Consider the following 27,210-nt stretch of genomic DNA (forward strand, 5'->3'; position numbering starts at 1 on the left):
AAGCGTAGTTCAATCAGATTATGCAGAGATCCTACCTGTGATGGAATGGTCCCTATCCATAGAGGTATTAAGTTGTGGGGAGATAAATACAATATTCAAAAATTTACTTAATTTGCAAGCTAAGAGTAGAAATGGAAGATATATAACTCATCAAATAAGTCCAGATAAGTGAGATTTTGAAGAGCTCCTATTTGGGATGGAATCATCCCTGTCAATAGAGGTATTAGGTTGTGTAGGGGTAATTATAATATTTCTAAATTGAGTGAATTTACAAGGTAAGAGTAGAAATGAAATATATATAACTCATAAGTAAGAGTGTTAGAAGATAAGTATAGATGAATCATATTATCAAGAGATCCTATCTGTGATGGAATGATCCTTGTCAATAAAAGTATTAGGTTGTGTTGAGATAAATATAATATTTCCAAATTGAGTGAATTTACAAGATAAGAGTAGAAATGAAAGATATATAACTCATAAGTAAGATTTTTAGAAGATAAGTATAGATGAATATGATCATGAAGAGATCCTATCTGTGATGCAATTATCCCTCTCAATAAAAGTATTAGGTTGTGTGGAGATAAATACAATACTTCAAAATTGAGCGAATTTGCAAGGTAAGAGCAGAAATAGAAAATACATGACTCACCAGAAAGATTGTTGTGAAACAACTGCAAATAAATGAGTTTTTGAAGAGCTCCTATTTGAGATGGAATAATCCCTATCAATAGAAGTATTAGGTTGTGTGGAGGTAAATACAATATTTCAAAATTTAGTGAATTTGCAAGGTAATAGTAGAAATGGAAGATATCTAACTCACCAGTAAGACTGTTATAAGACAAGTCCAGATAAGTGAGATTTTGAAGATATCCTATCTGTGACGGAATGATCCCTGTCAATAGATGTATTAGGTTGTGTGGGGGTAAATATAATATTTCCAAATTGAGTGAATTTACAAGGTAAGAGTAGAAATGAATGATATATAACTCATAAGTAAGATTGTTAGAAGATAAGTATAGATGAATCAGATTATAAAGAGATCCTATTTGTGATGGAATGATTCTTGTCAATAAAAGTATTAGGTTGTGTGGAGATACATTTGATATTTCAAAATTGAGTGAATTTACAAGATAAGAGTAGAAATGAAAGATATATAACTCATGAGTAAAATTGAGTGAATTTACTAGATAAGAGTAGAAATGAAAGATATGTAACTCATAAGTAAAATTGTTAGAAGATAAGTATCGATGAATATGATTATGAAGAGATCCTATCTGTGGTGGAATGATCCTTGTCAATAAAAGTATTAGGTTGTGTGGAGATAAATACAATACTTCAAAACTGAACGAATTTGCAAGGTAAGAGCAGAAATAGAAGATACGTGACTCACCAGTAAGACTGTTGGAATACAAGCGTAGTTCAATCAGATTATGCAGAGATCCTATCTGTGATGGAATGCTCCCTGTCAATAGAGGTATTAGGTTGTGGGAAGATAAGTACAATGTTCAAAAATTTACTTAATTTGCAAGCTAAGAGTAGAAATGGAAGATATATAACTCATCAAGAAGACTGTTAAAAGATAAGTCCAGATAAGTCTAGAAAAGAATAGAAATAGAAGATATATAACTCACCAGTAAGACTGTTAGAAGACAAGTCCAGATAAGTGAGATTTTGAAGATATCCTATCTGTGACGGAATGATCCCTGTCAATAGATGTATTAGGTTGTGTGGGGGTAAATATAATATTTCCAAATTGAGTGAATTTAGAAGGTAAGAATAGAAATGAACGATATATAACTCATAAGTAAGATTGTTAGAAGATAAGTATAGATGAATCAGATTATAAAGAGATACTATCTGTGATGGAATGATCCTTGTCAATAAAAGTATTAGGTTGTGTCGAGATAAATATAATATTTCCAAATTGAGTGAATTTACAAGATAAGAGTAGAAATGAAAGATATATAACTCAGAAGTAAAATTGTTAGAAGATAAGTATAGATGAATATGATTATGAAGAGATCCTATCTGTGGTGGAATGATCCTTGTCAATAAAAGTATTAGGTTGTGTGGAGATAAATACAATACTTCAAAATTGAGTGAATTTGCAAGGTAAGAGCAGAAATAGAAGATACGTGACTCACCAGTAAGACTGTTGTCAAACAAATCCAAATAAGTGAGCTTTTGAAGAGCTCCTATTTGGGATGGAATAATCCCTGTTGATAGAAGTATTAGGTTGTATGGTGGTAAATATAATATTTTTGAATTAAGTTAATTTGCATGGTAAGAGTAAAAGTACAAGATATACAACTCACCAATAAGATTGTTAAAAGATAAGTTTAGATGGATAAGTTTATGAAGAGATCCTATCTGACTTGGAATGGTATCTATCAAACCCATTTGAGAAAGTGTGAGACGTTCTAGATTGGGAAATGCAGTGAAATTGTAATTTGCTAGACGATAGCATTGTGTAGTCATCTGTTGATAATTCATCTCAACAAGGCTTCCAAAATCATTGCAAGATATGCCTTTCCAGTGACAAGGGTCTGACAAGTTGTGGGCTCTGTTGCTAAAATTCCAACATTTGGTCTGAAGCAGAGCATGTTTCTCCTCTTCTATCATGGCAACTGATGCTACACCATTAATGTGGAAGCAAGTTATTACAACAAAGCATAATAAAAATACCGCTCTCATCACACCCATCGTCAGTTTCTTTGTCTACACAAAGCAATCATAAAACGAGTGCATCCGCAGAGTCTCTATATATAGAGCAATATTATTGAATCTCCCTTCGACGTGTCAAAGTCGTTGAAGTGTGTAGGTCCAATGGCAAATCGTCATGTGAGATTGCCTCAGTTGTTAATTAATGGTCTTAGTCAATATTAAAGTCTTTAGTCTTTGGAGTTATTATAGTGAAAATGGGCATGAAATTGCCAAATATGAGATGATGAACATCACAGCATAGTGGTCTGATGGAACTCTAAGTTAAAGAACCCATTATTTTTAACTTTTAGGATTATATTTTGAAAGACAAATCAAATTATGGAAATATACCTTTTCTTACCACTAGTTGCTAGCATGTTTCTCCTTTGCTATCATGGAGGTGGCAATATTATTAAAGAAAGTAATGGCAGGGCATAGTCAGAAAATCACTATTTACTATCACAGTGCTTATTGTTGGAGTGGTCGACATAATTTCGGAGAATGCCACTGATTCATGCAACGTGATCATCAAATGAGTGCAGAGGCTGAGTCTTTATAGAAGCATAAATTTATTTTTCTTAAAAACAAAATTATAACTTTTAAGTGACATATAAAGAAACGTGTTAACTAACTTTGACTATTAAAAATAAAAAAAACAGAAAGTAAATAAAATAAAAGCTTGTTTGATTTTATGCTCAACTTTTATGTTTTAGAACTACTTTTTAGAATAATTTTTGAATACCAAAAATAAAAAAATAAAAGATGTTAGAATCATTATTTCAAAAACCATACATAAAATGGTGAAGTGAAGGGTCAAAACTAGTTTGTTTTATTAACTTGATATAATTAACGGAAATATAATATTCTGCATCTCTTCCCTAATTTTGTAAAACAAAAGGAAGAAAAATAAAAAAAATGTTTTTTGTTTGTTTTAAGAACAAATTTTAATTTTGTTGCGGAAAAGCTTAATAAAAATACCACTATGACGCCCATCTTTTATTTAATTTCTTTCCACAAAGTGATGGTCACAAAATGAGTACAGTCTCAAGAGTCTTTACATAGAGAAATATTGAAATGACAAAGGGCAAAGGCTTATTTCTCTTTCGTATTGTTATGCAATCTTTATTTCTCTTTTGCAATGAAAGTTATGCGCACTTCATTATTCATTCTGGTTATTAATTGATAGGGCATTTATTAGTATTATGATCATCATATTTAAATTATTTACATCATAAATTGTAAAATGACTTTTAGATATTATTTATCACACTTTTGTTTTACTCAAAATGTGTACATTTTTTATCAAAAAAAAAGGGTTAAAGGTTAAAAACACTTATGAAAATATACCAAAACTTTACTTAACACCATGAACTTTTTTTGATCGAATTTACCAATTCAAGTTTGAAAAAGAGATTAATAATGTCAGCGTCGTTAAAATTAACAAACATCCATTTTTTTGTTGTGGACCCACAGTTTTTTTAATAAAAATACCAAAATACCCTCAACTAAAACGGAAAAAAATTTAGAGTCACATGAACTTATACTTAAAGTTGACCAAACACCATATAATATATATAAAAGTATCAAAATATAATCTCGAAAGGCTATTGTATTAGTGTGTTAGAGATTATTAATTATAATAAAATTTTTATAATTAAAATAACTAACATAAAAAAGTTTAAGCTTGAATTGGATTGCTCTTCAATGTTAAGTTATTTATGTCCCCAATCTTTTTTTTTTAGTAGACATTATGGATATCTTTTGAAAATGCTACTTATATCAACGATACATGGAGCTGTGTGTTTATCCTCTAGTCTATGTTATCAAATTTAACAGTGAACCTGAAACTTCTTTTATGTTTATGTTTAAATTCTTTGAGAAAATTTAAGGCTATTTTTAGTAGTTACAAAAATATTTAATTATTATGTATAATATTTATGCTATTAAAATATTTTCAGCCATTAATGAATAGAATAACTATAACAATAGGCTAGTTTTTATAGAAAGCGAAAAAATTGGCTAATAAAAAGCTATTGAAAAAGATTAATAATCTTTTTAATTATAAAGATTGGTGATATAAAAATTATTATACTTAATAATATCTAACACACTCTAATGCAATAGCCTTTCAAAATTGATGGTATTTTGGTACTTTTATTAAAAATCATATGGTGTTTGATGAAGTTCATGAGTATTTTTTATCCTTAACTTGTTTTTGGATTAATTAGGGGTATTTTGATACTTTCACTAAAAAAAATCATGGGTCCCATTGCTAAAAAAGGGACATTTCTTAATTTTGATATCATTGGCATTATTGAACTCTTTTTAAATTTGAATTAGTCAATTTCAACCCAAAGAAAATTCATGATATTGGGTGAAGTTTTAGTATATTTTTATAAATATTTTTGACCCTTAACCCTAAAAAATACAAACACTATGGAAACTAGTTTTTCTCTTCACACGGATTTATATTTATCAAATTGTTTTCTTTTTAAAACTTTGTACGTGTATAATCTGTGAGAATAGATTACTGTAATAATCGTAATAGATAGTAGAGATTTTTTCCCCTTCTTTTTTGAAAAATCAAAGAAGAATAAGAAAAGAATATCATTGTTAATGTCTTCGTCAATATTAAAGTCTTGTATAGTAAAAATAGACAAGAGATTGCTAAACGTGAGATGAACGCCACAACACATGTAGAGGTCCTATGAAAATCCAAAAAAAGCAAACTCCTTATTAAAGACGTGGAAGGCGGGCACACATTAGAGTCAAAAGTCTTTGGAGAACATCCAAATTAAGACAATAGACATAAAGTAACGTGTGAGAAGGGCATAATAAAATACAAAACTGGTCTATTGGGTCCCACATAATAGGAATTGGAATACAATAAACTCTCAAATATGCTAAATAGATTCACATGAAGTGGATGACAATTAATTAGAAATGCCTAAATTTTTTCTAATTAACTGTCTTGGAAAAAACTACCACCCTCCATGAACTTCTACCAAATGGTCAAGCTTAGCCTTAACATTTCTTTCTCTAGTGGCCTAAAGGGTATCTGCAGCTCCAGAGTGATCAAACACAAAGTTTGAACATTTTTAAAATAATAGCGTTGTGGTCTAACGGCATATGAAAAATCTTTTCTAAAAGAAAGGTCACAGGTTTGATATCCCCTGTAATATAATCCTAGGCCTTTAGTACCTACTCAGCTGCCCTTTTCATTGAAAAAAACAAGCTTGAACATCTTTAGATATTTTTTTATGTAAGATTATGGGTTGAAAGTTTAAAGATTCAAACTAAAATTATGCTAACTCTTGATTTTTTTTGTTTATAGTAATGCTTAAATTTGTATTAGTAGTTGGAGATTAGGGATTTCGATGTCCTGTTGTGGGATTTGTGTGCAGTGTTCAAGCGTCCCCAACCAAAAAAGAAGAAAAGAAGAAGAAGATAAATGTACTATATAACTAAAAGAATATAAAAATATCATAAAAATGTAGAACGGAAACTCATGCCCGAAAACGTCAACTTTTTTCACCCTTAACTTTTTTTTCGTTTTAATTAGGGGTATTTTGTTACTTTCACTAAAAAAAATCATGGGTCCCATTGCTAAAAAAGGGACATTTGTTAATTTTGATAGCATGGGCATTATTGAGCTCTTTTTAAATTTGAATTAGTCAATTTGAACCCAAAGAATATTCACGATGTTGGGTGAAGTTTAGTATAATTTCATATATATATATATATATATTTGACCCTTGACCTTAAAAAATACTACGTCCGGTTCTTAATAAAAAATCTTGTTTGACTTTTATTTTGGTCCTAAATATAAGACCCCAATCCATTTTGTCTATCATATTTATACATTTTTTAAGGTAGTTTTTCTAATAATAACAGTTCTAGCCAATACATTTGATTAGTAAGGATATTTTAGAAAGACAACATATATTTATTACAAATAACTAACTTAACTTATTTTTTTAATCTCCTCAAATTAGTCAACTAACTTTTATAATTAGGACCGGAGGTAATATAAACACTATGGAAACCAGTTTTTCTCTTCACATGGATTTCATCTATTTATCAAATTGTTTTTTTTTTTAAACTTTGTAGTTTGTACGTATATAATCTGTGAAAATAGATGACGGTAATAATTGTAATAGATAATAAAGTTTTTTCCCCCTTCTTTTTTGAAAAATCAAAGAAGAATAAAAAAAGAATATCATTTTAATGGTCTTTGTCAATATTAAAGTCTTGCACGGTAAAAATAGACAAGAGATTGCTAAACATGAGATGAATGCCACAACACATATAAAGGTCCTATAAAAATCCGAAAAAAGCAAACTCATTATTAAAGACGTGTAAGATGAGCACACATTCTGAGTCAAAAGTCTTTGGAGAACGTCCAAATTAAGGCAGTGGATATAAACGTAACGTGTGAGAAGGGCATAATAAAATACAAAACTAGTCTATTGGATCCCACATAGTTAGAATTGGAATAAAATAAACTCTCAAATATGCTAAATAGATTCACATGAAGAGAATGACAATTAACTAGAAATGCCTAAACTTTTTCTAATTAATTGTTTTGGAAAATACTACCACCCTTCATGAACTTCCACCAAATGGTCAAGCTTAGCCTTAACAATTCTATCTCTGGTGGCCTATATGGTATTTGCAGCTCCAGGTTGATCAAACACAAGGTTTGAACATTTTTAAAATAATAGCGTTGTGGTCTAACGGCATATGAGAAATCTTTTCTAAAAGAAAGGTCACAGGTTTGATATCCCCTGTAATATAATCCCATGCCTTTAGTACCTACTCAGCTGCCCTTTTCATTTAAAAAAACAAGCTTGAACATCTTTAAATATTTTTTTTATGTAAGGTTATGTGTTGAAAGTTTAAAGATGCAAACTAAAATTATGCTAACTCCTGATTTTTTGTTTATAGTAATGCTTAAATTTGTATTAGTAGTTGGAGATTAGGGATTTCGATGTCCTGTTGTGGATTCTGTGTGCAGTGCTCAAGTGTCCCCAACCAGAAAAGAAGAAGATAATAAATGTACTATATAACTAAAAGAATATAAAAATATCATAAAAATGTAGAAGGGAAACCCATGCCCGAAAACATCAACTTTTTACATCTAAAAATTCAAAAGTCTACAACTACTATTTTTATGGTCTAGTCTTAAAACCATTCCAAACGCGTTTTTTTTTTTATAAGTAGATTTTACGAGTATGACAGTTTTTTAACTTAATTATGTGCAACTATATAGAATTATTATTCAGGTTTTATTCCATAATCCGTCATTGTAAAATAATAAAGTGATAAGAAGAATATTTTTTACAAAAAAAAATATTAAATAATACCAACAACCTAGTTAAGCGTTAACACATTCTCTTAATTTGCGTAAGAAGCAAGTTAAAACAAAGATTAAAAGGAAATAAAATCTAGCTATATCAAGAAAATAATCTAAACTACAGTAAATGTTAGGAGGGATTGGAAGAGATGACTTCAATTATCATAGCCTCAATTGGATAAGTGATAATAAATTGAGAGAATTGTTGTGAAGTCCCAAGTGAAAAATATAATTACTAGTATAGCATGCAATAATAACTTTCAGAGTAATAAATGATAACTACTCATTTGTCACAGGGACTAATTGATAATTATCTTCTTTTTTTTTTGGATCTTATCATAATTCTCTCTAATAAATTCTCACAAAAATAATGACAAAAATGACATCAACAGTCATCAATGAGAAAAATGCCAGAGACAAATCAGTATGTAATAATGATAAGCTCGGACGTATAAAAAAATATGACATATTAACTAATCAAGAAATTTTTTAATAATTAAATTATTTACGTAGGACTGTACCATAATTTTCCCAAAATATAACGTGTGGAATGGGCACAATTGAATACAAAGTTAGTCCATTGATCTAGAGCTGGAAAAGCGGGCTAGCAGTGTTGATATAGCCCAGCCTGCGGTGGTGTAGGCTGAAAGTAACTGCGCTCCCCAAGCCTACCAGCTACCAGCTCCCTTATTTTTTTTATTTTTTTAAAAAAATGCTAAATTATTTCCACACACTAGTAAATGATCTATATATCCGTCTCCTTATCTCTGCAATATATAGCCATATATTTAAAAACTGATAGGTGTGAGCGAGTTTAAAAAAATAAAGTTCCAAACGTAAGCCTAATATGCCACTATTTATTATTTTTTTATGCAATATTGATTAATTTTTAGATAAAAAGCTCGTATCATTGCCTTCTAATAAGGCTTCATTTGCTTCCTTTATCCGCATATAAGTCTTAGGTAATGGATCTTGTAACCTCTTGATTCTTTCTCTTGTTATTTGGCGCTTTGATGTTAAATCCTCCACTTCAGATATTTCTATTAGAAATGGTAACAACGCCTAAAATAGGAACCTAGTGAATTGGGCGCCTAGAAAATTTTCGCTACTTTTTGAAACTATTTCTACAGCAGCACTATAAGATACATTTGAGTCATCTTTATTATAAAACTTGTTTTCTAGAAAGATAAATCAATTTTCTAAGCTTAATGATTATTCAGGAAAATGTTTCCAAGTGGAAGGGTAGAGTGTTAGATAAGAAGCAATTCAAGTTCAGTTTTAACATATATTGAAGCTACTCTTTATTATAGGAGTGTAAGGAGCGGGTAATTTTGATAATTGCTTTTACTTTAAAACCACATGCTATATACTTTAGTTATAACATGTAATAAATTAAATATCACTTGGATATATAATGAATGAATTATTGTAAACAACATCTGCCCGGTTCTATGGGTTTACCGAAATCAGTCACCTTACAGGCATTTTCCTCACAAGACAATAATCTTTGGCATTTGTCTGTGATCGTAACATCTTGAAAGAGCCAATAGTGACTGTGAAAAAAGATAATTAATCCACCATTCCTCACATGCCATCTGCTTCCTTGGTCATTAAGCAGATTCACTCGGCTCCACAATACTGCCTCCAGTCCTAAGTATAAGAGTTAGTTGACTAATTTGAGGAGATTAACGAAAGAAGTTAAGTTAGTTATTTGTAATAAATAAGCATTGTCTTTCTTAAAATATCATTGCTAATCAAGTGTATTGGCTAGAACTACCATTGCTAGAAGGACTGTCTTGGAAAAGAAAAGTATAAATATGAGAGACAAAGTGGATTGATGTCTTATATTTAAGGCCAAAATAAAAGTCAAACAAGATCTTATATTAAGGACTAAAGGTAGTATATCTCTTTTCACTAACAAATTAATCTCCACAATATATTTAGAGTCCCCCTGCTGAGCATTAGGCAGATGCACTTGGTTCCTAATCATATACTACCTCTGATCCTTAATCTAAAAGCTAGTTGACTAATTTGAGTAAATTAAAAAAATTATTTATGTTAGTTATTTGGAATGAATAAATATTTTTTTTCTAAAATGTCCTTACTAATCAAGAGTATTGGATAGAACTATTATTATTACAAGGATTGCTTTAGAAAAAAATAGATAAACATAAGAGATAAAGTGGATTGATGTCTTATATTTAAGATTAAAATAAAAGTCAAACGGGTTTTATATCAAATACAGGAGGCAATACTTATGATGCAATACCTTATTATTAGCCCACTGTGCATTGGAGCCAACCACTAGTTTCACCAAGCCAAGTTAGCTCCAAAAGCCCAGTTGACTGAAGCTAATCTCTTAAATCCTGAGCCAGCTCCATAATTATGTGGAAGAGTATTAATTCTCCCCCTTCCAATCGGATGAAAGCCATGCTGGAGATGATTCTTCCCCAAATGAAATTTTCGCTGAATTCTTTCTATTTCATAGCAAATGTTCATCGGTAGCTTAGCAACTTGCATAGGATATATTGGAACTGTACTTAAAAACGACTTGGCAAGTGTAATTGTTCCGGTAGTTATGAGGCAATTCGCTTTCCAAGCATCAAGTTTAGATTTGACTCTGTCCACTATATATTAAAAGGTCTCTGTAGGACTTCTATTTCTAGAGAGGGAAGCCCAAGTATGTCTACCAATCTCCTCTGTAATCTTCATGCCAGTCAGCAAGCTAATTTTCCTCCTTAGAGCCTCGGGAACTCCAAGAGAGAAGAAAATGTGATAACCTGTTCATACACAAGACAAACAAGTAGGGTGGCTCCTTGGGAGAGTCCCCTCTTTGGAACAAAATAATTAGTAAGATGCCCATCCAAAGAACATTATAAGAGGGGGTGGAAACACACTGCATGATGGGATTTATGAAATTACTCTCCATTCTTGCCTCCGAGAGCACCTTCAGTAAGAAACTCCATTTGATTCTGTCATAGACCTTCTAGAGATTAATCTCTTAAGGACATAAAACCTCTCCTGCCTCTCGCTTACCTCTCCTGCCTCTCGCTTACCTCGTAGTATGCATTAAGGAATTAATGCAGTAAATTTTTATTATTTCGTGTTTTTATTTGGGAAAAATTTGAGTTTGTCTTTCCTCTATCCCGGTGTTTGGATCAATGAATGCCTACTGAGAGAAAGCCAAACCATATTTTAAAAAAAAAACATTTTGCTTTTTAAACCAAATAGAGCCGAGTTCATCGTATGGTTGGTAATTTTTTAATTTTTAAAAATAATATTAATTTTCAAAAAAATAAAAACCTTTACTGATAAATTAAGAATTCCTGTTTTGGCCTAATTTGATTTTGATCAAGAATTGAGTTTGAAAATAAATTTGAGTTCTTTTATAACAAAAAAAAAGCATTAAATTAAAGTTAAAATAATAAAGCTCTTCAATTCTTATGACAGAAGGATTCAATAAAATTAAAAATAAAAAAGCTTGAGTGTTTCACTGGGGGAAAAAACCTTCAATGACAGTTGTTGCAACAAATTTTGAGTTGATGACATATGTCTATTTGTCATTTTAATTAAGCACCAACCTAAACATGTTATGATTCTTAGTTGTCTATTATTTATCATTTCAATTAAGCACCGATCTAAATGTGTTGTGATTCTTTCTCTAATGAGCTAATATCTAACGATCATAAGATCTCACTCTCAATACCCAGTGGTTATAAGATTATCCTATTAAAGTTGGTAATAAGTGGGTTTTGCCAACCCACCAAGGTGTGGGCTATTTAAGCCCACACCGCTTTGAGCCTGCGGCAGCTTGCGGGGCTGGCGGGTTAGCCCCTCCCCCTCTTTTTTGGGTAAAATTAATTTTTGGGTAAAATTAATTTTTATACATGGTTTCACTTAAATATGCACTATGTAGCATATAGTCCAAGTCCAACTTTAATATTTCAGATTTTAAAGCCCAACTCTCATTTCCCCACCAACAATAATATAAAATAATAAAATTATAATCATAAAATTGAAAAAAAATAAAGACTAAAATTTTAATAATAAGAGAGAGAATTAATGCACGTCTTCTTCTCAACATGTTATTTTTATTTAATGCCATAGTTTTAGTTTACACTGTGACTTTATCCTCATAGCATTATGATAATGTAAATGTGTGTAAGATTTTTCTCCCAGTAACACGGTTTAATCTTGTACCTTGCATGTCGCACCTATATTAGTGCACTAATATGTACAATTAGCATTGACATAAAAAACTCAATACTACATCAAATAAAAAAATTAATACTACAGCCAGTACTATTTATAACATTTATTTAGATAATTTACATGAAATAAAGAAATATTTAAATTTTTTTCTATTCAAATGACAAGCTTATATTCAATAATAAATTTACTTATTGTTAAACAATTATTAACTTATGCTTAAAAAATCAAGTTTGATCCTCTTAGCTCTTGGTCATTGCTTCAATTATGTAACAACAAAATTTTCCTTAAAAAAATTAATTTAGGAGGGCTGACATTTTGCGAGCCCACCAAAGTGCTCGAATTTGAGTTGGAATGATACCGGTTAAAGAGCCAGTCATTTGAGTTACAAATGTGTCGAACATTATGTCTTATCAAATAAAAAATTAAGCGTTAATCTACTCTATCAAGTTATAGACGCAAATACAAATCTAAATTGAGTACATTTGAAATTTGTGAAAGTAGAAGGTACATAGCTCACCAATAATATTGTTATAAGACAAGTTTATATAAGTAAGATTTTGAAGAGTTCCGATTTGAATTGGAATAGTACCTATTAAAGCCAGTCATTTCGAGTTGCAAATGTGTTGTAGATTATTTCTTATCAAGTTTAATATACTCTATTAAGCAAGAAACAAAGAACCAGATCGGACACCAAATCGGTTGAGATAGTGGTTTAAGGATCAATAGGTTAGACCGAGATCAACTTAGGGTGAAATTGGTTATATTAAAAATAATATAATTCAATTGAAAATAACAAAATACAACAACGCTAATAATTACTAACAACAAAATATAAGGAAATACAACAATAGTTTGATTGCAACAACACCAAAATATAACTACATTGAGAATTTTGATCTTTACGATTTCTCAATAACTAAAATTAATAGCCATTAATACCAAAATTATCATTAAAATTCATCGAAATCTATAATAACTGAGATATTAAAAGCTAAATGACAAAAAAAAAGACTAATAGTAACATAATAATCCAAACTGGTTCATCACTGGTTTTCACTGGTTTTCATCGGTTCATCCCCCTCTTTGACCATGTTTATACTAGTTCAATTTCTGGCCAATTTATTACTTAAACCAAACCAGATCACTAGTCAGTTCATTGATTTACCGGTTGAATTGGCCGGCTTGGTCTGGTTTTTTCACTACTATTAAGTTATAGACATAAATATAAATCGAAATTGAGCAAATTTGCAAGATGAGAATATAATGAAAAGTGCATAACTCACTAACAATATTTTCGTTAGACAAGTCAAAACCAATACGATTATGAAGAGGTCCAATTTGAGTTGGAATGGCACCCATCAAATCCAATCATCCAAGTTGCAAATGTGTTGTAATTAATTTCTTATCAAATAAAGAAATTTTAGAACAATCGTGGGTCTCCTTTTTTTTATTTTACAGTATTTCTGCATTGACATTAAAAATGTAGTGTGTAAAAGAGCTAGAAACTTCATTGTAATATTGCCACTAAGAAAATTGTATTGCAAGCTGAGGTATTGCAACTTCAATTTCCTAGTTTTCTAGGATCCTATTTGAATTAGAACGATACCTATCAATATAATCCTTATTTCTCTAAGATCCAATTCTGTAAGATTGGTAAGTGCAATGAAGTTAAGATCTGCTAGCTGAGGTTTCAGCTTGAAATGGGTCCATACATAGATGGGCGTTATCAAAATAACACTTCCATCACCATTGCAATACATATGGCATCCCATTCACAATGGTCGTCCGAAGAGTTGTAGCTATTCCACCAGTTGATCAGAGGGAGTATTATATATTTTGGTGCTTTTAATTTGATATAGCAAAAATTACACCAGTTAATAAAGCCTTATAAAAAGAATCAAAGGGAGCAATACATCCTAGAGGATTAATGGGTAAATACGACTAACCCCCTATACAAACTGCAACATTCAAAATAAAGTCTAAATTTAATATAAAATATTTTGTATGTTTTGAATAATTTAATATTTTTATGTTTGCAAAATTTAAAAAAAAATGCTCCGTTAATTATCACATCTATTTATCAAATTGTCTTTTTAAAACTTTATTCGTATTTAATCTGTGTGATATATAGATGAATGTAATAATTGTAACAGATAATAGATCTCTTTTCTTTTTCTTTTTTTTAATATTTTGAAAAATCTTAGTGCTCAAGTGCACCACATCAAAGGGAAAAAAAGAAACTAAATATGCTCTAACTCCACTTAACCATCGCACATAAACCTCACTAAAGTCACAACAGGAGATCTATATTCTTTTAAAAAAAAAATACATTGAAGAAAGGAAACTAATGTACCCAAACATCAGCTTTTTATATCTCGAAAACTTTTGCTAAAAAAAATGAGTCACAAATACAAGAATGTAAGTTGTAAATAAGTACTTATTTAGGTCTCAAGTTATTCTCAGTTGTTTAAAATTAGAACTAAGATTTTTTTATTTGTAGCCATTTGAATAAATATTAATAACTCACCGTTCAACAAAATTTCTGGGGCCTACTTGCTGGGGGGGAATCAATTCGTGTGTTCTTTTTCTTATAAGAATAAGGATGGAGGGAAGAGAGTATGTGTGTGTAGGACCATCAATTTCTTCTTGAAGTCCCACATATATAAAGAACAAAAAACCTCTCAATCCCATCCTCATATTCTTTGTTAATTTTCTTAACTTTCATCCAACTATGATCTACTGTTCTACAAAGTTAATGAGCAAAATTGTACTGTTAAACTCAATTCTAACTATTTAATTCAAATATTCAAATAAATAAGATAATTAAGTGGCAGTCAATAAATTAAAATTAACTAATACTAAATTACAAATTAAAAGCAATATCTTTTTTATTTTATAAAAATTTTGACAGAAATTTTCCTTACATATAACAAATCTCAAATTATTTAAACAATGAACAAATCAATCAATCAATAAACCAACAATATAATAAACAAATACAAGACAAATTTGAAAAACTATAACTAACAAAAAAAAGTAACAATTCAACCTCAAACCAATTGAATGAATAAAGATTCTTAAAGTTAAAACTTCTGAATTCAAAATGGGAACACAAATAATATTCATTTGTCATGAAATTTTAAATAACACTTTGTCATCAATCAAAGCTCATAACCAAAAAAAAAAAAAGGCCAAAACACTTATAAGGTTAATAGAAGATTTTACCAAAAGCCTATTACTATAATAACAAATGGAAATTGTTAGGACAATGAAATTGAGTTTGCTGGTAAATCAGTAATTCATCTTCCATTGTTATTGGGAATTAGGCCATCGCAAGTGGCTATTTCATGTTAAACAACAGAACCATTCAGATAGTTAGATAGAAAATCAATTTCATATGTAGCTGATGCGATATGAGACCAGAAAATGGTTAATTATGAATTTAGGATTTTTTAGATATATTAGAGGAAATATTTTGTAAAAATTCCAAAAAAAATTATACTAAAATTTTAAAATCCCAAATCAAAAATAACTACAAAAAAATGTATTGTCATTTGTTTTTTAAATATCATAAATTGTTATTGAAGTGTAGGAAACAAGACTATTTTAAAATTTTAAAATTTTAAAGTTTTTTTTTTGGGGATTCTCTCAAATATTTTTGTTTTGATTATAATTTTATTGTTACTTTTCTTATTATTAATTGTTTTTTGCATTTAATCTTAAGATTTTTAAAATATTTTACATTTAATTCATCTGGTTAAAATTGAAGTTATAAATAGCTCATAAAATGTACTCTTAATTGGGAATTGAAAAATGAGTATTCCCGCCTCTTTTGAGTTTCTTCTCTTTTCTTTCCATTTGTCTGGTCTCTCTCTCTGTCCGTGTGTTCTTCTTTCTTACTTCCTCCCCCCCCCTTTCCCCCTCATTTTCCAGTCCAAACCATAGTTCTCGCAAATCCCACCCAACCATCCATATTTTAATTAAATTGATTATACAGCCATCAACCAAATACCCATGTTTCTTGAGCACTTCTCTAATTTTAATTATAGGTCACTTTCAACATGTTTTATCAGAATGAAAAAAACAGACCTTAAACATTATTAATTTTACCTTAAAATTTAATAATTTCCTAATCTAGACAATAACAAAAAGATCTTTCCTTCACCTTATAAATAAGACTAGAAAAGTATTTTTTTGAACTCACCAAAGTAGTTCAAGCAGTGCTTTGAATTTGAAGTTTTCAACGCCTTTCTTACCAGCAGCATGAAATACAAGAATTATGATCTCCAATTGTCATTCTCCCATATAAAAAAAAAACAGACTTTTATTGGTGGATTTTTTTTCTTGGATAAATATATATGTGTGTGTAAAGTCCATTAAAAGTTGTTATGTTTAGAAAGTTTTTGTTGGCAAAAGGATATTTATAAAGCTTGAATGGTGGGACTAATCTTAATTTCTTACAGCATTGCATTTGTTTCATTTCTTGAGTTGTCATTTGGATATTGGCAGTTTGTATTGGAAAAGTGGTCCGGCGTGCAATGTGGTCCTTTTCTTTACCTTTCTTCTTGTCCAATGACACTGATTTTGATTCATCAAAATAAATAATAAGAAGAAGAAATCTATCGCCTTAGCAACAAAGCTACGATGAAAGCATTTGGCTTATTTCCATTGTTGTAGATATCTTTTTATTGAATATAATCATATTTGAGGTGACTAAATATGACCTTAATTTTTGGATTGTCAAAATTTAAAATTTTTATATAATAAATTTGTTTTTAAAAAATAATTATTACAAAATTATTGCATTTTAGATTATATATCTATTAAAATATAAAGGTAAATAATACTAAATATAGACTATCTAATTTTAATCTAGACAATCATATATATATATATATATTGAAATTTTCAAAAAAAAAATTGAAGAGCCCAGATGTTAATTTTTATTAAAGAATCTACAAAGTTGAGCACAGATTATCAAATTATAAAGTTTAATTTAAATTTATGCTCATTTTGTTTTTAATTTTTAAGTTTAAATCACAGATTTTAGTTCTTGTAAAGTGGTCCTAATTTTTATTAAATTACAGAAACTAATATTTTAAATGAGAAAAAAAACTTGAGGAATCAAAACTTATAATTTGAAACTTAAAATACCAATATTAAAATAAGAACAAATTTGAAGGACAAAAAATTATATTAACTAGATCATCGTTTATTTACAAGATTTATTTGCAAATAAATCCCTTATTTAGGACTTGTCAATAATTTAATTATAAATGAAAAAACAACCATACGCTGAAATAATTATTAAAGAAATATCTTTCTGGGAAAATTGTAAATGAAGACCCCATAATATGTGAAATTATAATTTAGGATCCTAAATTTAGAAAATAGCAAATAAAGACCCAGTCTCATTTTTGCAAATATAAAATCATAATGAAATGTTTGAAATACCCCTTCAAATGATAAATTGACTATAGAAAATGATAAGTTTACTTTAACGAATGATAATTTTAGTAGACCAAATCACAAATTAGTTGAGGGTATGCCAAGTAACGAGTTAACTATAGGAAATGACAATTTCACTTTAACGAATAACAATTTTAATAGATCAAATTACAATTTGGCTAAGGAAGTATTTTAGACATTTCACCCACATTTCATATTTGCAAAAGTGAGACCATGTCCTTATTTGCTATTTTCTAAATTTAGGCTCCCAAGTCAGAATTTTATACATTATAGGGTTTTATTTGCAATTTTTCCTATCTTTATCACACCCCAATCTTTACCCTACGTCAACTCTGACTAGAACTAATCTTACAGAATCACAGACTTCTAATTTTCCCAAAAAAAAAAAGTTAAAACTCATTCCTTGATGGTTTCTTTATTTCTTTGGTTTGGATTTAATTCAAAATTTTAGGAAAGAAGCCAATTTCTTTTTTTTGATATAGCTCAAAGTATCTTCACATCACTTTAGATTTAACTTAATCTCTATCAAGTCAAGAGTATTAAGGTTAAAACTTTCTCAATCAATGTCCTTCTCAAAATTTAAACTTATATTTTTTTTTTACAAGAATGAGACCGCTTATCATGCTAACGAAAATTTAGGAAAGAAGCGAATTTCTCTTTATTATGTCTTTCACTCTGTTTTGTGATAATCATTTTTAGATATCTTTCTTTAGATCATTAATAATCATCAAATTATTTGGACAAAAGAATTTTTTTACAAAAAAAAGAGGAATTAGTAAATAAATCCACAAGAGATTGCTTAATGGAAAAGAATGGCCATCTTTTTTTATAAGACTGAAGCTTTAGTCCATTCAATAATTATTCACGTGTTGGCCCAATTGGAACTCCTTTCAGAAACATTACTTGTCAAATTGATGTTGAAATAATCCTGCTTTTTGACATCTTTTCGCCTTTAGTTAGGTATTAAAAATAATATTCTTTTCTGATTTTAAATATAACAGTTAAATAATTAGTTTTCAAGTTAAGTTAGTTATTAACAAAAGTCTTAAGTCTATGTTTTATGGATGAAAAAAATGTCCAAAAGAATGAATGAAAATACTGATGTTAATAAAGCCTCTCCTAACAGATATTTAAGCAGTCTAAAATGAAATTATCTTATAGTGTAAGATACTACAGGTTAATACAATATTTATTCTTTATAATTTACTCTTATTTTGATTTTAATCTCTCGAGGCATAATAATCCAAACAGATTTCTTTTCTTTTTTATTTCTAAAACTTGTTCTAAAAAATTACTCCAGAAAATGTTTCTAAAAACGTAAAAATAGAAAATAAAATCAAACATGCCCTAATTTATGGACAAAACGTAGGTTCATTTTTATATTTATGAGATATAATTCTCCCATAAAATTTTAACACAAGAATTTTTCTAATAATAAAAACTTACATTATTATTAATAACAAAAATCTTGATTGGATGATTGGAGCTGATGACTTGAGTAAATTATATCTAACTCTATTTTGTACTTAATTTATTTGTTATAGGCACATGATAAATAAAATCTCATAAGATAATAAACATAATGTACAAAATCCTTTATAAATCATGTGTAGATAATATTTTTTTATTTAAAATTGTATTATAAATCTCTTAAATTTGGCCAACCTAATGCCCCACTCATCCTGGGATTTTCGAAGACCATGACTCGCAAAGAGCAATGGGGTCCTTGCACATAAAATATTTTAAAGATTTATCATCATAGGAGTATTAAATAATATAACTAACTTTAAGCTTATAAAAGATTGTATTGCACTTTGACCCCCCACACAAATAAAAATCAAGGCTAAATTGCACTTTTTTTAAAAAACTTAAACATAACCATAAAATATCCTTTGATATTTGATATGAAACATCCTAAAACTTTTAAATATATGAAAACACTTGTTTCCATTCTAAAAATAATTTTTCTGGTTTTAAATATAAGATTTATTTTGTAGTAAAAAATTATATCATAAAATAAGTCTTATATTTAAAACAGGAGGAGTATAAGTCCTAATGTTAACTGTTGTGCTTTGTTAATTAGTAATTAAAAACTATAAATACAGAAAATTAATATTTATCTAATTAATATAATATGAAATTTAATGAAAAATAAATACAGCAACCTAATAAAAGTTATAATTATTTAATTACAAATCAAATGAAATTATAGGAGTCAACATATTAATATTTTTCCATGGAATAATTAATTTAGTATGTTGATTTCTGTTGCATAAAAAAGAAATTAAATTCTCCGTGACTAACATTGAAAATGAATGAAAAAAATTCACCTCAAGTCAGCTCAGTAATAAATTCGTTAGCAGGTGCATGGGCATGTATTATTTATTATAAATTATATTTTTTGACAAGTAAAAATAAAAGTAGTAAATTTTAAACCTATATATATTTTTTCCTGTGAAATTTATATTAGATCTAATTTTGTCACAAAAATTTTTGCTAAGTAACTATAAGTATCACAAAGTTTTTTGTGAGTTTAATGTCATCCAAAAATTTTCAAATCGTGACGATAACGCGATAACATGAGGGGAATTAAAGATGCAGAGTCTGCAAGGAGTTAAATTACTGAGCACTATTGCTGGTCAAAAACAAATTATTGAGCACTATTGCTGGTCAAAAAACAAAATTATTGAGCACTATGTAGGAGTTAGATTTGGGAATTCTAATTAATCAGAGGGTTAATGTGTAATTTTGATCTAGCTTTATTTTTCAGGCACAATTTTGCCTTTTATCTTTTTAGTGGTATCATTTTGACTATGATCTTGTTTCTTTAGGCACAATTTGTTTCTAAAGATTAGGGGCAAAATTGCGCCCTAAAAAGAAAAAATGAGAAGCAAAACCACACTTAAAAAATAAGATTATAGGCAAAATTGCACCGCTAAAAAATCATGGTGAAAATTACACCTTAACTCTCAAACAAATGGTCAAGCTCCGCACTTTTTAACAATAAGGTAACATTACTATAATTTGAAAATTTATTAGAGGATATTGAATTCAAAAAGAATTAAGTGAACAAAAATTTTCATAACAAAATTAAACATCCAGTAAAATTTCAAGTTTAAATACCAGGGAAAATAAGTTTCAGGAGGAGAATTTTATATTAAATGCAACCAAACCTGACTTTATTTTAGACTACTTGATGTAGCTTTCAAAAATTCATTGGCATCACAAAAATGAAGATGATGATTTGAGGGGGAAAAAAACTAAATCGAATGTGCAGACTTAACATGGTATGGCTATAAAATAACTATTGGCATTAAAACCTCAATAATATACTTCTTCTAATCCTATTTATAAGGTGCTTTTAGTATATTTTGTACATATCAAGAAAAATTTTAAAATATATTAACTTTTCATTAAAATATAATAATTTTCTAATTTTATTATCTACAATATAATAAATAAAAGATGAAATAATATGTTTAAATTAAAAATTTAATAAAATAACTTATAAATTAAACCACTCAATTTTTTTTATTTTATAAATAGGATTAAAGGAATATTTTTGTAAATTTTTCATGAAACGTATTATATTTTTTAAAATTTTAAAATTTTTAATTAAATTATATGATTTTGTTTCGATGGCAAATTTCTTTGACAAGCAATGCCCCAATCTGTCAATAAAAAAGCAACGGCTTCGTCCTCGTCATCATCTCTCTCTCTCTCTCTTTTGCAGACGCTGACTTACTCACTGGCGAAGTCATCACTCTCTCTCCTCTTAGCTTTTAGTTTTACATGTAGAAATCAACACTTCAGAAGCAGAAGAAGCCATTGAAGCTTAACGAGGGCGTTATAGGAAGAGGAAGACGAAGAGCCTTCCCAAAATGACTACCAGACCTAATCAACAGCATCGGCGCATAGAGGAGAGACCGCTCCAGAACGGAGACCACCGGCCACGGCAACCGCCACCTGCACGTGGGGCGGCACCGCCACCACAGGCATCGTCTTCCGGTGGGAACCACCACCAGCCCCAACCCCAACCTCAACCCCAAACACAACTTCCCCGCCATTACTACCCGCCGCCACCGACGCCGTACCGGCCGTCGTCTTCCGCCTCCTTTAGAGGCTGTTGTTGTTGTCTTTTCCTTCTCTTCTCCTTCCTTGCTCTTCTCGTCCTCGCCATAGTCCTTGTTATCATACTGGCCGTGAAGCCCAAGAAGCCTCAGTTCGATCTCCAGCAAGTAGGCGTTCAGTACATGGGCATAACGCCATCCTCCGTCGCCGGCGTCGCCTCCAACGACCCTACCGGCTCCACCGCCTCTCTCTCCCTGACAATCCGGCTGCTCTTCACAGCGGTGAACCCTAACAAGGTGGGGATCAAGTACGGCGAGTCCAGGTTCACCGTCATGTACAGGGGAATTCCGCTGGGCAAAGCTTCGGTGCCTGGGTTCTATCAAGAAGCTCACAGCGTAAGACAGGTTGTGGCCACCATTTCCGTCGATCGAGTCAATTTGCTTCAGGCCGACGCCGCCGATTTAATCCGAGATGCTTCACTCAATGACAGGGTCGAGTTACGGGTCTTGGGCGACGTTGGAGCTAAGATCCGAGTAATGAACTTTGACTCCCCTGGCGTTCAGGTTTGCCCTCTTCAATTGCGCTCTCCTCTTCCGTAGTTTAAATGCTCTGCTGATTCTTATCCTCTCTAATTTCGGCTTCAATTTTATTGTTAGCTCTTTCCTGATTAAGCTCTGCCTACAATTTGCTTGCAAATCAAAACGAAACCTTCTTCGTTAGATTTCATTTAAACTCTGGTTTTTCCTCTCACTTTTCCTCTGGGTAGTACGGAGAGAATGTGCGAAGAGTACCGACGGTAGGTGGCATGGGATGTGCCTGTATCTGCGGATTCCATTACCCTCTGTCGCATTTTGCTTTTTCATGACTTATCTTCTTCCTTCCTTTCTCCACTTTGTCGTCTTCCTTTTCCGGTGGCTAACGTGCGCCGCTGAGAATGTACCAGATTTGCCTGTGATAGCATGCACCGAAAGCAATTTTGGGGATATTAGTCTTCTGAGATATCATTACAAGGGTCTTATAGTCATACTAGCCACAGTGTTCTTCCATTGATAACCTTCCTGTTTGATTTGATGCTTTTTCCTTTATCTTTTTGTGTGTTTTTGCAGTATCTCTTACAACTGTTAGTGTGAATAATGAAAATTCGCGGTAACAGACATTTTTGGTTAAAAAGCTTAGTGGGTGTCCCCTCAACTTTAGTGTTGTGCATGGCTTGGCCCTGGCGCCTATTTCTGCATTTTTGTTCCCTGTCTTGGCAAGGATGGTATCCGTTTTTAGTGGAATTTTTGTTTTAGTGTGGGGTTCTTGGGGTTTTCCCCTTAATATATGGCTTTGTTTTTTTTCTTCACGGTAGACGTCCTGTATATGGCTTTTCTTACTAGTTCTTTAACATTTGTTTCTTGTGCAATCACATGGTCACATTGAGAAGACTTAAAAAATGAATTATTGGTCCCACAAAAAAAAAAAAAAAAGGAATTATTCGTTGCTCAATTCTCATGTTTAGGAGATCTTTGAAATGAATTCTTGAATGATGCTAACAAGTATACTTTCTCTTCACATTTTTCTGTGCATTTGTCTTGTCACTATTTTAGACATTCCAATAGCTTCGCCCCTATGTGCTTGACTGCTGTAATCTTCACTTGTTTATTTTATACTATCACCTTTTAGATTCTCTCTTGTTTTTAGAAAATAAATAAATGTACTAATTCATAGACTTTAAGTTTTTAAAAGTAATTTTTAGGGGGTTTACTTGTAATTTTGAGGGATCTTAGTTGTAATAAAATCTTTTATCTTAAATTTTACAAATTTAAGGTTCTTAGTTTCGGTTCTTTTCTTTTTATATCTTATTCTTGTTTATTTGGTTTTTAGTTTGGGTAGAGCTCTTTTTAATTATGCAACTGTGAAATAAGAAATGATTAAGAACAAAATCGTTGTTAAAAAAAAAAAAAAAAGGTCAAGGTCCCACCGGGAGTTGAACCCAGGTCGCTGGATTCAAAGTCCAGTGTGCTTACCACTACAACATGGAACCAATCACCTTTTTCCTTGATATTACACTTACCTGAATTTATTTATTCTACTTTTGTTGTTTTGTATTTTGCTGCGATATGTTTCTGTTCTAAAAAATAATATAGATAATGGCATAATGTTAATTTTTTTTTTTTTTCCCATTTCAAAGTATGGAAGTTCATGTTCATTATGTGTATTTTGATATGCGCCCAAGTTATCAAACTTGAAAATCAGGGAGTTGAATAACCCAAAAAAGAAGCTTTGAAATGGGAAGACATTGCCTTTCAAATCCCTTTCTTTTTCTTTAGGCCAAGGTAAAGAGTTAGCCATGTGACTTTCCTTTTTGTGGGGCACATGGGGTCATCCTCCTCTCTGTCCGATGTCCATATGTTCGTGGGGGAACACATGGATCTTTCAGGTCTTAATTTTGAGCCCCACACCTCCCCTATCTTACCCCTTTTTCCTTGTCAAGTATCAATGAAATTGTGGTTCGCTACTCCCTCTCAAGTCCTAAATATAAGATTTTGATTCACTTTGTCTTCCTTATTTAATATATATTTTTTCACACTGCCCTTACTAATTTCTCTCTCTTTTTCACTCTCTTAGTCCCCCACATTTAATATTCTCATTAAAAGAGGGATACCCTAACAAACCGACTGGCAATCTTTTCATGATAATAGAAATAACTATCTAATTTCTTTAATCTCTTTAAATTAGTTAACTTGGTCTCATATCTAGGATTAGAGGGGCATTTCCCTATCTTCCCCTCTCTCTTCATTACAAATATTAAATCATTTTTTATTATTAGTGTTCACTACAGCACCAATGGATCATGTTTAACCGGCACAGTTGCTTTTTGAGCAGCAGTTTCAACCTCCAAACAACGGCTGTTCATTTTTGTTTGTATATCTGTTTTGTGTTTTCTTTTTTCCGAGATATGGATCACAGGAACTGCACAATAGAGAAACCAATTTTCTCATTTTAGTCTTCATTTTATTCTGCTCTATTTTGTTATGAAACAGGACCTAGTATGCGGTTTACTGGAACTCTCCTTGGCAATTTGTGCCATTTTCTCATTGTAGTCACTGTACCCGAAAAAGTTAAGATACTAAAGAAGAGAATCATGTGAGTTAGGAAAAGTAGACAAAGTTATGAATATATTTAATTTTTTTCATATAGATCTTATATAATTTCTAGTAAATATTAAATACACCGAATCAATTACAATAAGATACTCTGTGTAAAGATATTAGAATGCATGAATTATATTTTTAAGATCTCTGTTTGTTTATTATTATTTCAGTTTATAGCATTTTTGTAGCTGGAGCCTGGATGAAATGCTTCTTGTTCAGACTATCTTTAACCAAACAAACCATCTTCATTTAATCATCTATCTCATAGTTATGATGGTCTTTTAACGAACCAAGTTCATGTTTAAAAATATGATCATTGTGTGGCTAAAGGAAGATGAAAGATCATGAACTCAATTTTATATATGCAGGTTTCGGTGGATTGTGCTATAGTGATCAGTCCAAGGAAGCAGAGCCTGACATACAAGCAATGTGGATTCGATGGACTGAGTGTTTGACCAGAAAAGTGCAGAGCAGATCCTTCCAGTTGTCATTGAAGGAGAAAGTGAAGAGACATAGAAATGGGGGTGAGATTCAAAGTTTCATCCTTATTTCTTATCTTTTTTTCTCTTTATTTTTTTAAATTCACTTTCTTCTCCATTCACTATGAAGGATCTAAATCCATGAAACTGACATTCCCCTTCTTTTCTTTTCCTCCTTCATCGATGCCCTTTCCTCTCTCACACTCACTTGAGCTCTCATTTCTTCGAGTAATTTGAGGAAGAAATGAGAAAACATTATATATGCCCAAAAAAAAAAAAGAAGGAAAAAGTGAGTTTCTCATTCATAATATGCATTTTTAGGCAGTGAGGTTTGAATGCTGATCTGAAAGGTTCTCACATAGAATTGTGAAAATAGAAACCCAATGGAGGAAGAACTTAAAGGATAAAAATTTCTCAAAAGATTTTGCATTTTTTTTTTTAGTTGAAAAATTGGTTGCTTCATTTGGAAGGCTAATTATGCGGACATCGTGTAAACTGTAAAGTTTTAATCAGATGAGTGGCTATTTGATATCCTTTTGTTGTTTTGCTGTCTGTCTTCTTTTCTTTTTCTCTGTTTGGTGAAATCTCTCTTTCTACTTTTCTTTTTGGCTTTCGGAAAGTGTAGAGAAGTTATACTAATTTAGTTGTTAATTATTTGTACAGCTTGACGTGGGAACTTTATTTTTTTTCCTTTGCAGCTAAGTAATGTTATAAAAATGAGATTCGCTGGGAATCCGGCGATCTTATTTTGCTTTTAAATATTTTAGGAATCAGAAATATTAAAAATTAGTTTAGAACTATTTTTTTTGTGTGTAATGTTAACATGTAAATTGAAAATTTAATAATATATTAATCTCATTATAATCGGATGTACTACTGTTATGAAAGTTTGTTGATTAAAAAAATATAATGGGAAGAATGAATAATTTAGAATTAATATAGTTAGATTGCAAGCTCATGGTTTCTCAAAATTGAATGTAAACTGAATCAATTTCCATAAATCTTGTATTATATATGAGAGTATCTTTTGGCCAAAAAATATGTTATATAAATATATAAATAATAATGTTCAAGTAGAAGATCACTAATACAATATTGTGTGGTCATATATCATGGCTTTGTTAATCTGATCGGAGGTATGCATTAATGAAAATATAAATGGATATTTCATCATAAAGTAGTACTCCTCTAGTTTTTAATATAACATATAATTAATTAATTTGAGTAGATTAATTATTAGTAAAATTATTTAATAATATGTTTTTTCAAAAACACTTTAATCATATTCTTTAATTTCCTCATTTTTCTCATACTTGATTATTGTTAAGAAAATATTAATAGAGTTAATTTTTAAAAAAATTAATAAACATGTGAAATAAGTTTTACATATAGAATTAATATCAATTTTTAAATTAGGTGATAGGAGGAGTATTTTTGAATATTTTTTCTTGTGATGACTTTAAAAATTTTTGCTTATGTTTGAAATTTTTTTTTTTTTTACTGATTTTATAACTCGGAATCGACTTTAAGAAAAACTCTAAAAATAATAGAGCAGAAAATGGCATATTTATCAGCTCCATCAACAGATGCGTGGCAAGCCTTTGCATTGATATCCAAGCTTATTCTTCAACTTATTTAAGTATATATGTCTCTGTGTGTGCGTGGTAGCTGCCTCTCAAATTTTTAGAAATATAACAATAATATAAATCGAAATTTACATAATTTCATTTCCTCTCTCTTGATTGATTGATTCCATAACTCTTCCATTAGAACAAGAAAGCCC

At 30.3% G+C, this 27,210-nt stretch overlaps 2 protein-coding genes, 1 long non-coding RNA gene and 1 other non-coding gene across 5 annotated transcripts in view; 2 read left to right on the plus strand and 2 right to left on the minus strand.

The window, feature by feature from the left end:
* LOC114756225 (probable leucine-rich repeat receptor-like protein kinase At1g35710) overlaps positions 1-2,703 on the minus strand; it is a 64,038-nt gene extending 61,335 nt beyond the window's left edge. Inside the window, exons 1-3 of the mRNA XM_028945163.1 lie at positions 2,316-2,703; positions 1,632-1,703; positions 821-892 (exon numbers count right to left, since the gene is read on the minus strand). Coding sequence (XP_028800996.1) covers positions 821-892; positions 1,632-1,703; positions 2,316-2,703 — 532 coding nt within the window. The remainder of the gene's footprint in view (positions 1-820; positions 893-1,631; positions 1,704-2,315) is intronic.
* Positions 2,704-6,686: 3,983 nt separating this feature from the next.
* LOC114756221 (uncharacterized) lies at positions 6,687-26,221 on the plus strand. The gene is made up of 3 exons (XR_003741425.1): positions 6,687-6,697; positions 8,961-8,963; positions 25,666-26,221. It is a non-coding gene; the product is annotated as an uncharacterized LOC114756221 (long non-coding RNA).
* On the plus strand, positions 21,546-25,692 carry LOC114756219 (uncharacterized). Of its 2 annotated transcripts, XM_028945154.1 has the most exons (3): positions 21,546-22,374; positions 24,838-24,940; positions 25,317-25,387. In XM_028945154.1, exons 1-2 carry the CDS (start codon positions 21,622-21,624, stop codon positions 24,895-24,897), a joined length of 813 nt encoding a protein of 270 aa, XP_028800987.1. In that variant the 5' UTR covers positions 21,546-21,621; the 3' UTR covers positions 24,898-24,940; positions 25,317-25,387. The 2 variants fall into 2 exon arrangements, with proteins under 2 accessions (XP_028800987.1, XP_028800986.1); XM_028945153.1 differs by lacking the exon at positions 24,838-24,940 and having other exon boundaries at positions 25,317-25,692.
* On the minus strand, positions 23,766-23,837 carry TRNAQ-UUG (transfer RNA glutamine (anticodon UUG)). Its single transcript has one exon. It is a non-coding gene; the product is annotated as a tRNA-Gln (tRNA).
* Positions 26,222-27,210: the final 989 nt, after the last annotated feature.

This window comes from Neltuma alba, unplaced genomic scaffold, assembly GCF_004799145.2.
Source record: "Neltuma alba isolate B1F8T4 unplaced genomic scaffold, ASM479914v2 tig00010377_pilon, whole genome shotgun sequence".
In the NCBI taxonomy this organism is placed as follows: domain Eukaryota; kingdom Viridiplantae; phylum Streptophyta; class Magnoliopsida; order Fabales; family Fabaceae; genus Neltuma; species Neltuma alba.

Excerpts from the sequence above, each read along its gene's own strand:
- LOC114756219 (XM_028945153.1), top strand. The coding sequence starts at position 21,622 with ATGACTACCAGACCTAATCAACAGCATCGGCGCATAGAGGAGAGACCG. Across the intron at positions 22,375-25,316 it reads TTGACTCCCCTGGCGTTCAG|GTTTCGGTGGATTGTGCTAT; the intron begins GTTTGCCCTCTT and ends TTATATATGCAG.